This window comes from Aotus nancymaae, unplaced genomic scaffold, assembly GCF_030222135.1.
Source record: "Aotus nancymaae isolate 86718 unplaced genomic scaffold, 86718_ANA_hifiasm-v0.15.2.pri h1tg000021l, whole genome shotgun sequence".
Taxonomy (NCBI): domain Eukaryota; kingdom Metazoa; phylum Chordata; class Mammalia; order Primates; family Aotidae; genus Aotus; species Aotus nancymaae.
Window position 1 is genome coordinate 29,323,893 of NW_026988433.1, and position 13,395 is coordinate 29,337,287.

A 13,395-nucleotide genomic window follows, 5' to 3' on the forward strand; every position below is an offset into this window, starting at 1 on the left:
CCCCATCTCTACTAATACAAAAAATTAGCTGGGCATGGTGGCGCGTGCCTGTAATCCCAGCTACTCAGGAGGCTGAGGCAGGAGAATTGCCTGAACCCAGGAGGCGGAGGTTGCGGTGAGCCGTGATCGCGCCATTGCACTCCAGCCTGGGTAACGAGCGAAACTCCGCCTCAAAAAAAAAAAAAAAAAAAAAATTTACTTGTTATTCAGTAATGACACCACTGAATAAATTTTTTAAGATTACACTTTTTAGAAAGGTTTAAATATTATTGCTTATAAAGTTCTGTCATTAAGCCTTCATTTCAATATAGTGTTTAGTGTCTCTTAGTTTTAATTTTTCTTGTGAGAATTTACATTAAAATTATGAGTTTTTCTTACGAAATTTTCAAAGTGATCTTTTTACTTGATATTTGAAATACATGAGTAGAATTTTATAACTGATTCCTGGACAGTTGCCTCCTCCCAAGCCTAAACCAGGAAGAAGTTGAAACCCTGAATAGACCAATAACAAGGTCTGAAGTCGAGGCAGCAATTAAGAGCCTACCACCCAAAAAAAGCCCAGGTCCAGATGGGTTCACAGCCGAATTCTACCAGACATACAAAGAGGAACTGGTACCATTCCTACTGAAACTATTCCAAATAATCCAAAAAGAGGGAATCCTACCCAAATCATTTTATGAGACCAACATCATCCTAATACCAAAACCCAACAGAGACTCAACAAGAAAAGAAAACTACAGGCCAATATCCATGATGAACATAGATGCAAAAATCTTCAATAAAATACTGGCAAGCCGATTGCAACAGCACATCAAAAAGCTTATCCACCATGATCAAGTAGGATTCGTCCCGGGGATGCAAGGCTGGTTCAATATACGCAAGTCTATAAATGTAATTCACCACATAAACAGAACCAAAGACAAAAACCACATGATTATCTCAATTGATGCAGAGAAGGCCTTCGACAAAATCAGCAGCCCTTTATGCTAAAAACTCTCAATAAACTAGGTATCAACAGAACGTATCTCAAAATAATAAAAGCTATTTATGACAAACCGACAGCCAATATCATACTGAATGGGCAAAAACTAGAAGCATTCCCTTTGAAATCTGGCACTAGACAAGGATGCCCTCTCTCACCACTCCTATTCAATATAGTACTGGAAGTTCTAGCCAGAGCAATCAGGCAAGAAAAAGAAATAAAGGGTATTCAATTAGGAAAGGAGGAAGTCAAATTGTCTCTATTTGCAGACGACATGATTGTATATCTAGAAGACCCTATCATCTCAGCCCAAAATCTCCTGAAACTGATAAGCAACTTCAGCAAAGTCTCAGGATACAAAATCAATGTGCAAAAACCACAAGCATTCCTATACACCAATAACAGACTTAAAGAGAACCAAATTAAGAACGAACTGCCATTCACAATTGCTACAAAGAGAATAAAATACCTAGGAATACAACTAACAAGGAACGTAAAGGACCTCTTCAAGGAGAACTACAAACCACTGCTCAACGAAATAAGAGAGGACACAAACAGATGGAGAAACATTCCATGTTCATGGTTAGGAAGAATCAGTATCGTGAAAATGGCCATACTGCCCAAAGTAATTTACAGATTCAACGCTATCCCCATCAAGGTACCAATGACCTTCTTCACAGAACTGGAAAAAACCACCTTAAACTTCATATGGAACCAAAAGAGAGCCCGCATAGCCAAGTCAATTCTAAGCAAAAAGAACAAAGTGGGAGGCATCACACTACCGGACATCAAACTCTACTACAAGGCTACAGTAATCAAAACAGCATGGTACTGGTACCAAAACAGAGATATAGACCAATGGAACACAACAGAGGCATCGGAGGCGACACAACATATCTACAACCACCCGATCTTTGACAAACCTGACAAAAACAAGCAATGGGGAAAGGATTCCCTGTTAAATAAGTGGTGTTGGGAAAACTGGCTAGCCATATGCAGAAAGCAGAAACTGGACCCCTTCCTGACTCCTTACACTAAAATTGACTCCAGATGGATTAAAGACTTAAACATAAGACCTAACACCATAAAAACACTAGAAGGAAACCTAGGGAAAACCATTCAGGACATAGGCGTAGGCAAGGACTTTATGACCAAAACACCAAAAGCATTGGCAACAAAAGCCAAAATAGACAAATGGGACCTAATCAAACTCCACAGCTTCTGCACGGCAAAAGAAACAGTCAATAGAGTGAATCGGCAACCAACAGAATGGGAAAAAATTTTTGCAGCCTACCCGTCTGACAAAGGGCTGATACCAGAATTTACAACGAGCTAAAAAAGATTTACAAGAAAAAAACAAACAAGCCCATTCAAAAATGGGTGAAGGATATGAACAGATACTTTACAAAAGAAGACATACATGAGGCCAACAAGCATATGAAAAAATGCTCATCATCACTGGTCATTAGAGAAATGCAAATCAAAACTACATTGAGATACCATCTCATGCCAGTTAGAATGGCGATCATTAAAAAATCTGGAGACAACAGATGCTGGAGAGGATGTGGAGAAATAGGAACACTTTTACACTGTTGGTGGGAGTGTAAATTAGTTCAACCATTGTGGAAGACAGTGTGGCGATTCCTCAAGGACCTAGAAATAGAAATTCCATTTGACCCAGCAATCCCATTACTGGGTATATATCCAAAGGATTATAAATCGTTCTACTATAAGGACACATGCACACGAATGATTGCAGCACAGTTTACAATAGCAAAGACCTGGAACCAACCCAAATGCCCATCGGTGATAGACTGGACAGGAAAAATGTGGCACATATACACCATAGAATATTATGCAGCCATCAAAAACGATGAGTTTGCGTCCTTTGTAGGGACATGGATGAACCTAGAAACCATCATTCTCAGCAAACTGACACAAGAACACAAAATCAAACACCGCATGTTCTCACTCATAGGAGGGTGTTGAACAATAAGAACACATGGACCCAGGGAGGGGGGCACTATACACTGGGGTCTGTTGGGGGGAGTGGGGGGGACAGCGTGGGGGATGGGGAGTGGGGGAGGGATAGCATGGGGAGAAATGCCAGATATAGGTGAAGGGGTGGAAGGCAGCAAATCACACTGCCACGTATGCACCTATGCAACAACCTTGCATGTTTTTCACATGTACCCCCAAACCTAAAATGTAATAAAAAAAAATTTTATAACTGAAATATGTTAAATATTTAGCCTCATGCATTCTTTCCTATGAATTGTAAACACGTTTAAATATTTGAGTGAGATCATGTGAGATCAACGCTGGAATACCACTGTGGTGGCTGGTTAGTCCTAGGACTGCAATCTCTGTGGTTATACAATGATAATAATGTTAATACACTTGGCTGCTGGCTCCTATGTATGTCACGGGGCTTCTTATACTCTGGAGGCCATGCTACTTCCTGGTTGGGCCTCGATAGGTTGATCTCCTAGGTTCCCTTCCATCCTGGGTACCGCTCGGGAGCCATCTGTTGGGTGTGTTGTACAAGCACTGAAGGATGCCTATGACTGGAGAGATTCAATGCCACAATTTGTTTGGCTACCCTGATCATCTGAAGGCTGGCAACTGGGCAGGAGAGCGGGAGCTAGACAGTCTGGTTTAGGCTTTACTTTACGGTGAAACACAGACAACTGTCTTGTGTTTGCAAGGCTTAGGAAGCACTGGTGAGATTATTCCAATATGGACGTTGATATGGTTTGGCTGTGTCCACACCCAAATCTCATCTCGAATTCCCACATGTCGTGGGAGGGACCTGGTGGGAGGTAATTTAGTCATGGGGGGAGGTCTTTCTCATGCTGCTCCCATGATAGTGATAACTCTCCCGAGATCTGATGGTTTTCTACGGGGGAGTTTCCTGCACAAGCTCTCTTTTTGCCTGCTGCCATACATGTAAGACATCACTTGTGCCTCCCTGCCTTCCACCATGATTATGAGGCCTCCCCAGCCACGTGGGAACTGTGAGTCTGTTAAACCTCTTTTTCTTTCCAGTCTTGGGTATGTCTTTATCAGCAGTGTGAAAACAGACTAATATAGAAGTGATGAAGGATGACAGGAGCCAAGACACTCATTCCTGGGTTTTACATAAAAGGATCGCACCTGGTCATTGTGGAGAAAGAAGCCGAGGAGGTAGGAGAAACCCAGCATGGTCTCGCGATGCATGCCATTGTGCAGGTCATTCTTCAGGAGTTTCTCCTCCAGGACCACGTGATACCGGAGGACGTCCTTCTCCTGGATCACACACAGAATTGAAAGTCAGTCAAGAGATCAGCCTGACCAGTTACCCAGCTTCTCCCATGTACTGTCACTGTGGAGATTACATAGAGGAACAACAGCTTGTCTGAGAGGAAGTTTGGACAGAAGCATCAAGACACAATAGAGATTCAATATGAAAGTGAGCTGTGAAACAGATGGCTTCAGAGAACTTGCAAATTTTCCAGATGGAACAGTTAATAACTCATTAGAGGATTCTAAAACCCAGACTAAAGATACGACAGCTGGGGTAGATTTTAAAGGTGATAATTCTTTGGACAGAACTGCTGAGAAGACAGAGTCCCCACACCCCAGTCCACCTTTCGCCTCTGGGGCACGAGAGGAGCTTCACTAGGACGCTTCAAGGACCTCAATCTGTGTCTCCTGGAGATAGGGTGGCATGTTAGATAGGGTCTGACCCAGGCAGGGACTGCTGATGAGCTGCCCCTTGGTGCACTGAGGAGGGCTGTTGCTGTGAGGGATAGATCTGCACTTGCATAGTTGGCTTGGGACAAGAATGTGGGTGTTTGCTGTGGCTCAGACATGAGGAGTATCTGAGAGAGCCGATGGCAGCCTGGATGGGCAGGCTCCCCAGGGGCAGAGCTAGGGGTGGACTCTGTGGTTTTAGAGTCTTTCCTGCCCTCCTCCATCCCTCTTAACCTTCTTACCTTCTTGACGTGTCTTCCCAACCACCAACCCTTATTACCCCTCTACTTCAAACCTAGTGAACCAAAATGGAATTTAATGAGATCAGAAAGGGAAGCATTCTGTGGGGAAGGTGAGGAGAAGGCTCCTAGGTGATAGTCTCTCAGCTCCAGACCCACCTCCTATACTCTGTTTGACGATGCTAGGGCTGAGGCTGTCCCCCACATTTCTCCTTTGCAAGGGGCTCCCTATTAGGGTCTGCCAATGAGCAGTTCTGGAGAGAGTTGGAGGGCTGGAGGCCTCAGTCCTTCCTGTTCTCTCCCTGTTCCTGTTGGCATCACCCAGCCTCACTTCTCTTCCCTGCAATGGCACCTGAATCTGCATGGCAGTTTCCTGTCACTCGCAGAGTCAGCTTAATCCCGCCCTCTCCACTCACAAGACACCAACCAGACAATGCTTGCTCCTGGAGGTCTGGGTCTTGGACCCACAGAGACCTTCGCCACTCATCCAGGCTCAAAGACACCAGTACCAGCTGAAAAGTGACCCCTTCTCAGCGGTCTCTAGGTTTATATGTTTTAGTAATTCCAACTTCCTCCCACTGTCCTCCTAGCCTTAGGGGTCATAAGTGAATCCTGCAATTGCTATCATTGTGATATTGCTCTCTTGCTTTTTTAACCTTTCAGTTATATTTATACAGCTTTATAGCCAATAAACAATTCATTCTATCAAATTCTGTTTATGTAACTGGTATGTTTTTCATCTCCTGTGGACTCTGACCGATTCAAGGACCAAGACCGTTTCTGCACAAAGCTCTGCTGTGGAGCAGGGAGGGAAGAGCTAATTTTAAATCCAATTCAAAGTGTTAATTATTGTAAGGAGTTGGATTCTTTATTTTTACTTAGCTGAGAGTGAGTTTGTGACTTAAAGTGTATTTGCCACCAAAGTGATTACAGGACTTTTTGGGAAGGCAGAGGGACTATGGGACTGCCTGAAGTTTCATTCTGGGGCACAAGAAGAATATTTCTCACTGAAGAGGTATAAGGAAATAGGGTGTGCTGGAGGGCAGGGGAAAGACAAGGCAGATGATTTCCAGTTCCATCCCAGGAGTTCAAAGAGCTTGTTACAGGAATTTATGGCACTCTCCCTTCCTTCAGAGTTCATAATCCAGTCGGAGAGCTAAGATTTGCTTCCTTGAGAGGACAGTTCATCCTACTGGGGATACATGATAAACGCTGCAAGGGGGTACACATGGTGTGAATTCAGAGGCGGGAGAGAGCGTCTACACCTCGGGTGGCCAGAGCCATCTTCCCTGAGGAGGTGGGACTGGACACGATGAGTGGGTAGGGAGAATTTGGGAGGTGGTGAGGAAGAAAAGCAGCCTTTCTTATTTCCTCATTAAATAAGAAAACCCCCCATTTTCTGAAAATTCAAACACTCTTTTTAGCCCAATAATGTGTCATTTCACTTTTCCATCAAAACCCACCTGTCCATAGCCACATACTTAACACAGCCTCATGCGGAGACTCTCCCCTGTATAATCCTCCCCCATAGCAGAGCTGCTGTGTGTTTCGTGCATATCCCTGGAATTAGGTACTTGAGCTCATAGGTACAAGCATGCAGGTGTCCCAGGAAGCTGGAAGAATCCTCATGACCACCCCTCCTTCCCAACTCTCTGACCTGTTCCTGGTCCCAATAGCTGAGATGTCAGCTTCAGGGACCTAGAGGGGTGGATTATCTCTTTCTTCCTCCTCTTATCCCCTTCTCTATCTTCCCTGATTCCTAACATCCAGGGGTAAACAGTCAAAGTTTGTCAAAGGATTTTGTGAATTAATTAAAAAGCTTCAATTGTGCCAGCATCTGACTTAAAACTCTTTGGTGGGTCCTGTTTCTTACCGAACTTAGTCCAAATTACCCCTCCATGTATTTAAGACTTCCATAGGCTGGCTGCAATTTATCTGATATTCAGTGGTGGCTCCAGAAGTTTTATATAGGAGGGGCCCAGGACCACCCCACCCCCAGCCCCATACGACAGGACATGTTTGTAGCTGGATTTGCATGGCAAGCACACTGTTTTCACTTTCATCTTTATATTGGGTGGCTGAGATGATGTTAAAAAGATGGGGGTGGTACTGAAACCCCCCGAGAAGCTACCTCTGAGCCCACTGTTGTCTCCCACCACTGCTCTGGAGAAACTGTGTAATTTCTTTATGTGGTTTCATCACTCTGGCCAGAACCAGAGTGATGGTTGTATAAATAGATCCTAAACAGGCCAGCACCAGTGGGCTTGGGCTGCCTTTGCTCGTATTTACATAAACACACCAACATCACACAATCAATGCACCATGCCTGCATCCTTGTGTATACAGGCTCAAGTGTGCAATTCCAGGTGCATGTGTGTAACATCCAGCAGCTCTGACCTGGGGGATGTTTGTGTATGGGAGAATCTCTGCACGAGTCTATATCAAGTATATGGCTATGGACAAGGAAGGAGGATTATTTTGTTAATTTTTACAAAATAACTTCCCTAGTTCTAGTTCTTGATACCTACTAGAGACAGGACTTTCTTCTCCCTGATGTAATTCTCGATGGCATTGTTGTTCGGAGCAAACACTGTGTAGGCATTGGCAGCCTCAATTGCATTCGCCAGGTTATATTGCTGCGATGGAAAGAGACAAGAGCACATGAGGGATTCCTGTTCTTGGGTAACCTGAGCATAGCGGTCAGGCAGAGAATGTGGTACTTGCAATGATGTAGCCCCGGAAGATGGAATAGTCAGGCATCTGTTCCAGTCGGGTGAGCAGGTTTGGTAAGGAGCCCGTTGGAGCTCTTTGTGGGACCAGCACCTGAAAAAAGAAACCCCAGCACCCTGTTAGCATGTTTTGGTAGGACCTACTACTTGTGTATACATATGAGAGTCTAATGCCATTAACTTCTTCAGGCAGTTAAATAGACTGACATTAACAACCTTTTGAAGATTACTCACAGAATAAAAATATTCCAGGATACAGCGTGACAAGGCTGGAGGAGACTTGGAGATGTTATTCATTCAATTTCATGCCTTACCCTTAAACCTCCTTGATTAGAGAAAATTTCACCTTGCACAAAAGTCTTTCAGCTTCCCCTAAGTAATTAATTTCAACTTGCATTAATCTACCTTGTCGGAGAAGACCTTAGACCAAGTCTAACTGAAATGCGGCAGGTTGCAGCTAATATCGAATCCATTCTTCTTTGGTTGTTATTCTTCTGTTTATTCTTTAGGTTCTTCATTTCTTTTCCCTGAAGTCTCAAATCTACTGCAACCCAGTGGCCCGAATCTGGCTTGTAAAACTGTTTTGTTTAGCTCATGCTGTGTAATAATAGGCCATTTTTACATACAAATTCAGATTGCTGACTTCTTTTTAAAAACATCAGTCTGGATTTCTGCAGACACACAGCAGCAGAGAGTAGCAGCAGCCACTTTCATTACAGTCTCCACCACTCCCTAACGTCTTCGACCTGGGACATTTCCCTTACTCATTTTGCTATCCATCTGGACATTTGGGTTTGCAAGTCCTGCATAATTAACCTTCTGGCCAAAATCACTATTTTCACCTTTGCATTCTACCTAGAACCTTGTCAGATTGAAGAATTAAACACTGGAGTGTTTTTCTAATCCGATCAGCCTTTTTCCAACATTTATTGCATGCCTTCTATAGGCCAGGCGGTGCGCATACAAGTGTGACTGAGACCTGGGTTCTGCCCTCAATGAGCTCACAGCATATTACAGTAGAAAGCCCAATCCAGTCTGCTGCTTGTACTTAAAAATAAAATTTTATTAGAATACAGCCAAGTAAATTTGTTTACACATCTTTGCACTACAATGGCAGAGTTGAAGAGCTATGATGGAGACCATGTGACCTGCAAAGCCTAATAATTGCTATCTGGCTTTTTCCAGAAACATTGTACAAAAACATTGTGTTAGAGGAAGACAGATACATTTCTGAGTTGTTGGAGCTGAAGGGGGAGGAGGGGCTTAAGGTGATTAGATGAGATTTGGCAGATTCAAGAGCTATCAGGAGAAGGCCTGATAGAACTTGATGGTTCTATGTCCACGTCACATAACAACAGGCAATGAGGAGGGCTACTGAAAATCAAGAAAAAGTCCCTCCTTTCTCTAGGAGTTTGCAATCCCAAATAGGGGTGCAACAGCATGGGGAGTGAAGTGGGCTGAGATTAGGCTACCAGCCACTCTGGCCAGGCACCTTTATGCAGGGCACAACGGCGACCCTGACTGCGATGCCCTTGATGCCAGTGGACAGACATAGAAGGAGCCCCTTAGGGAGGGCCTGCAGCCCAGAGGCTATGTAGATAACCGAATCAATTAACTGCCATCCCCAGAACCACTTCATCAATCCAGTTACTTAACCATGAGGAATCTCTGTTGTCTTGTTTGTAAGTGAGAATAATACAGCACTTAGGAGATGGGTTGAGATGCCGCTCTACTAATGAGGTTGTGTGCATCAAAAAAAGCAGAGTGGAGGTAATTATTTATTTATTTGACAGAGTCTTGCACTGTCGCTTGGGCTGAAGTGCAGTGGTATGATCTCAGCTCGCTCTGCCTCCTGGGTTCAAGCAATTCTCCTGCTTCAGCCTCCCAAGTAGTTGGGACTACAGATACGTGTCACCATGCCCAGCTAAGTTTTTGTATTTTTAGTAGAGACAGGGTTTTACCATGTTAGCCAGGACAGTCTCCATCTCCTGACCTCGTGATCCACCTGTCTCAGCCTCCCAAAGTTCTGGGATTACGGGCATAAATCACTGCGCCCAACCTCTGCCTCCTGGGTTAAAGTGATTCTCTTGCCTCAGCCTCCTGAGCAGTTGGGATTACAGGCATGCACCATAACTCCCAGCTAAGTTTTTGTATTTAGTAAAGATGGGCTTTCATCACGTTGGCCAGGCTTGTCTTGAACTCCTGACCTAAGGTGATCCACCATCTTTGGCCTCCCAAAAGTGCTGGGATTACAGGTGTGAGCCACCACCCAGCCAACTTTATGTTCTTAAAACGTTTTTTAGTACTTCGGAAAGCCAGGATTGAAAAAGAAAAAGATCCTTGATAAATAATATTACTTTGCATTAGATGAAGCTAAATTCCCTGTAAGTGACAAATCACTTGCACAAAATTCTTGTTTCTAAGTGCCCCTTGATGATATGGGAGAACCACAAGATCTTTGCAACAATGAGACCAGAAATCTTACAAACAGGCTCTTTTCCAAATAGAAACCTTTTCTGTAACTTAAAAGCAGTAAATGGCTATATAAGTGCCAAGTGAGAACAATTTTAATTAAAACACATTTTTTTTTTCTGATCTTCCACCTTACAAGAATTCCCAATGTACCCTAAATTCCAACTTGTAACTTTCATTTTAAGTAAAGATCCTAACATGGTAACTGAAAATTGCAGGGTAGTTTATAACACCATTCCTCAATTATTCTTTTTTCTTCCTATGTCATACCATTGTTAAACTGGGTATCAGAAGAAAATAAAAATGTCATAGTGCTTTTTATATTCTTTTCCACTTTTTCCGAAGGGCCTTTCCTACCTCATTTTTTAGGGTGCAACAATGCAGATAGGAGAGTGGAAAAGTGACACATAATCACGTGCCTCTCCTCCAGTTCTTGATTACATCCCCTTTGGTTGTATAGACTTCCCAGTGCCAGGGTGCTTAAGGTCACGTGCCTTTTTATTTTTTGAGACAGGGTCTCACTCTGTTGCCCAGGCTAGAGTGCAGTGGCTGGAACACAGCTCATTGTAGTCTCGACGTCCTGGGCTCAAGTGATCCTCCTGCCTCAGACTCCTGAATAGCTGGGAGCACACAGGTGCATGCATTTTTTTTTTTTTTTTTTTTTTTGGTAGAGACAGGATCTCACTATGTTATCCAGACTGGTCTTGAACTCCTGGGCTCAAGCAATCCTCCTGCCTCAGTCTCCCAAAGCACTAGGATTATAGGCATGAGCCACAGCACTTGGCCTGAAGTGTCTTTTGAGATGTTGCCATAAACAAGAAAGACAATATGTGTGACCACACTTGATAAAGGGCCTTGATAAAGTCATAAGGTACAGTACCAGTTACCTTCCATATAAGGCTAAAAAAAATTGCTGTACAGGAGGATAAATAACAAAGGGAAAAAGAGATGCCACATGCACAGGAGGGTGGAATCTAGTACCTTGTTGATGATGTGTATCACTCCATTTGTGGCTGCGTTGTCCCCATCGACAATGGAGGCCCCTTCAATTGTGATATTCTGTAAATGCAAACCACAGTGGGAAGGTGAGTCTATAGAACACACCTTGGGGTTGAGATGACCTTGGAATTTCTGCTTTTTGAGCAACAGTGATCTTCATACTTTCAGACCATGAGCCACAGTAAGAAATACCTTTAACTTGTTGTCCCACAGACACTTCTCTCTCTCTCACTCACATACACACACACACACACACACACACACACACACACACATGAAATAGTACTTTCCCCTATGTGGGAGGCACTCTGATCATCTATTCTATTCTATGCAATTTCATTTATAAAAGTGCTGTTCGAGGCTTATTAAAGTGACCCTGTGGTTTGACCCTGGAGACAGCATTGTGGGTTGGGCTGCGTTCCCTCTACCCCCACAATTTGTATGCTGAAGTCCTAAACCCTAGTACCTCAGGTGGTGACCTTATTTACAGACAGGGTCTTTACAGAGGTGATCAAGTTAAAGTGAGGTCCTTAGGGTGGACCCTAATCCAGTTTGACTGGTGTCCTCACAAGCAGCAGGAATTTGCACAGAGACAGCTACACTCAGATACTGCCATGTGAACATGAAGATGCTATCTACAACCCAAGGAGAGGGGCCCAAGACAGCCCCTTTCCTCACAGCCTTAGCAGGAACCAACCCTGCTCACACCTTGATCTTGGACTTCCAACCTCCAGAACTGTGAGAAAATAAATGTCTGTTGTTCAAGCCTCCCAGTCTGCGGTACTTTGTTATGGTAGTGCTGGCAAACTAATACAGATGGCAATTGACTTTCCTGATCAGAATACAACTACTTTTTAAGACTATGAATTGCATAAGGAATGGGGGTAAGTAAAACCCAACACACTTACCCATCCAGCCACCAGTCAACACTAACTGGGCTCTACTCTTTCTGGTTTCCTCTCCTCTTCTCCCCAGTTGAAATCCCTGCTAGGAACCCTGGTCTTGTTTCACCCTGAGCAACTCCCAAGTCACATCTACAGAGGCTCTGAAGAAAACCCTCCTAGCAGGAGATATTGATATAAGACATAGGAAGGAACTTATTAAAAATATATTGTTAGTGGTTAGCTCCTCTAGGTCAGGGGCCTTGACTGATTTACCTCTGAATCTGTAGGGCCTGGGATATGCCTGACCAGATGGGTATTTAGTTAATGCTTGCTAAGAGAACCAATGATTTAAGCATCAATAAATTAGCATGATTGTAGGAATCACCTTACAATGTACATCAAAACATCATACTGTACACTTTAAAACATACAATTTTAATTAAAAAACTGATGGAAAATAACTCCAATGTCACCAGAATTATCAGAATAAGATATTAACAAGCCGTAAGATCGCTGTTTTCTGCTTTCTAAAAGAAAATATCTGATGAGCCACATATATTTAGGTATTACTAGGCATAGATCTTTTTCATAATGCTCATACCAATGAGTGGGAGGGTAGAAATGTTCTAGGGCAGTAATTCTCAAACATTTTTGACCGTGGCCCATGGTTCATGGATGTAGCCGTTCTCACTTTGCAGTGGAATCTTCATTCTCATCTTGTGCAATTCACAGAAAGAGCTCTGAACCACTGCACGTGTAGCCGGGCAGCCAGACTCCCACACAGAATTCTGAATCAGAGTCTTTGACACATCGCAGGAAGTGCCAGATGATAAGCCTCCCTGGAGCTGGGCTCTTCCTTGGGCATTGCCCTATCTCCAGCACCTAGATCTGTGCTGGTACACAGTAGTAGGTGCTTAATAGCGGCTGATTGACTGACTCTAACTTCATATAAAATTTCATTTCTGTATAAAGATTCAATTCTGTACAGACTGAATATGTATAGATTCAACTCTATAAAGATTCAATTTCATTTCTCTATGAAGATTCAGTGACTAATAACCAGGTCTTAATCAACTATACATAAAAAGAAAAGTTGTGGAACTGCACATCTTTTACCCTTTCTAGATCAGTCTGTGGTCTGATGTGAGATTTGTGGCCAATCAGTGGGCAGAAGGCCACATTTTAGAGGATCACTGCTATAGGGTAATGTGTGCGTGCATGTGTGTATGTGTGTGTGGATCAGTCTGTGGTCTGATGTGAGATTTGTGGCCAGTCAGTGGGCAGAAGGCCACATTTTAGAGGATCACTGCTATACAGTAACGTGTGTGTGTGTATCAGTCTGTGGTCTGATGTGA

General features: G+C 43.5%; 1 protein-coding gene across 3 annotated transcripts in view; it reads right to left on the minus strand.

Moving 5' to 3' along the window:
* STAB2 (stabilin 2) overlaps nucleotides 1-13,395 on the minus strand; it is a 176,320-nt gene that overhangs the window by 67,777 nt on the left and 95,148 nt on the right. For all 3 annotated transcript variants that reach the window (XR_010343837.1, XM_064379911.1, XM_064379910.1), the window contains exons 31-34: nucleotides 11,139-11,216; nucleotides 7,681-7,779; nucleotides 7,485-7,592; nucleotides 4,139-4,270 (exon numbers count right to left, since the gene is read on the minus strand). Coding sequence is in view for 2 of the 3 variants with exons in the window: in XM_064379911.1 (XP_064235981.1) it covers nucleotides 4,139-4,270; nucleotides 7,485-7,592; nucleotides 7,681-7,779; nucleotides 11,139-11,216 (417 nt within the window). In the remaining variant the exon portion in view is untranslated. The remainder of the gene's footprint in view (nucleotides 1-4,138; nucleotides 4,271-7,484; nucleotides 7,593-7,680; nucleotides 7,780-11,138; nucleotides 11,217-13,395) is intronic.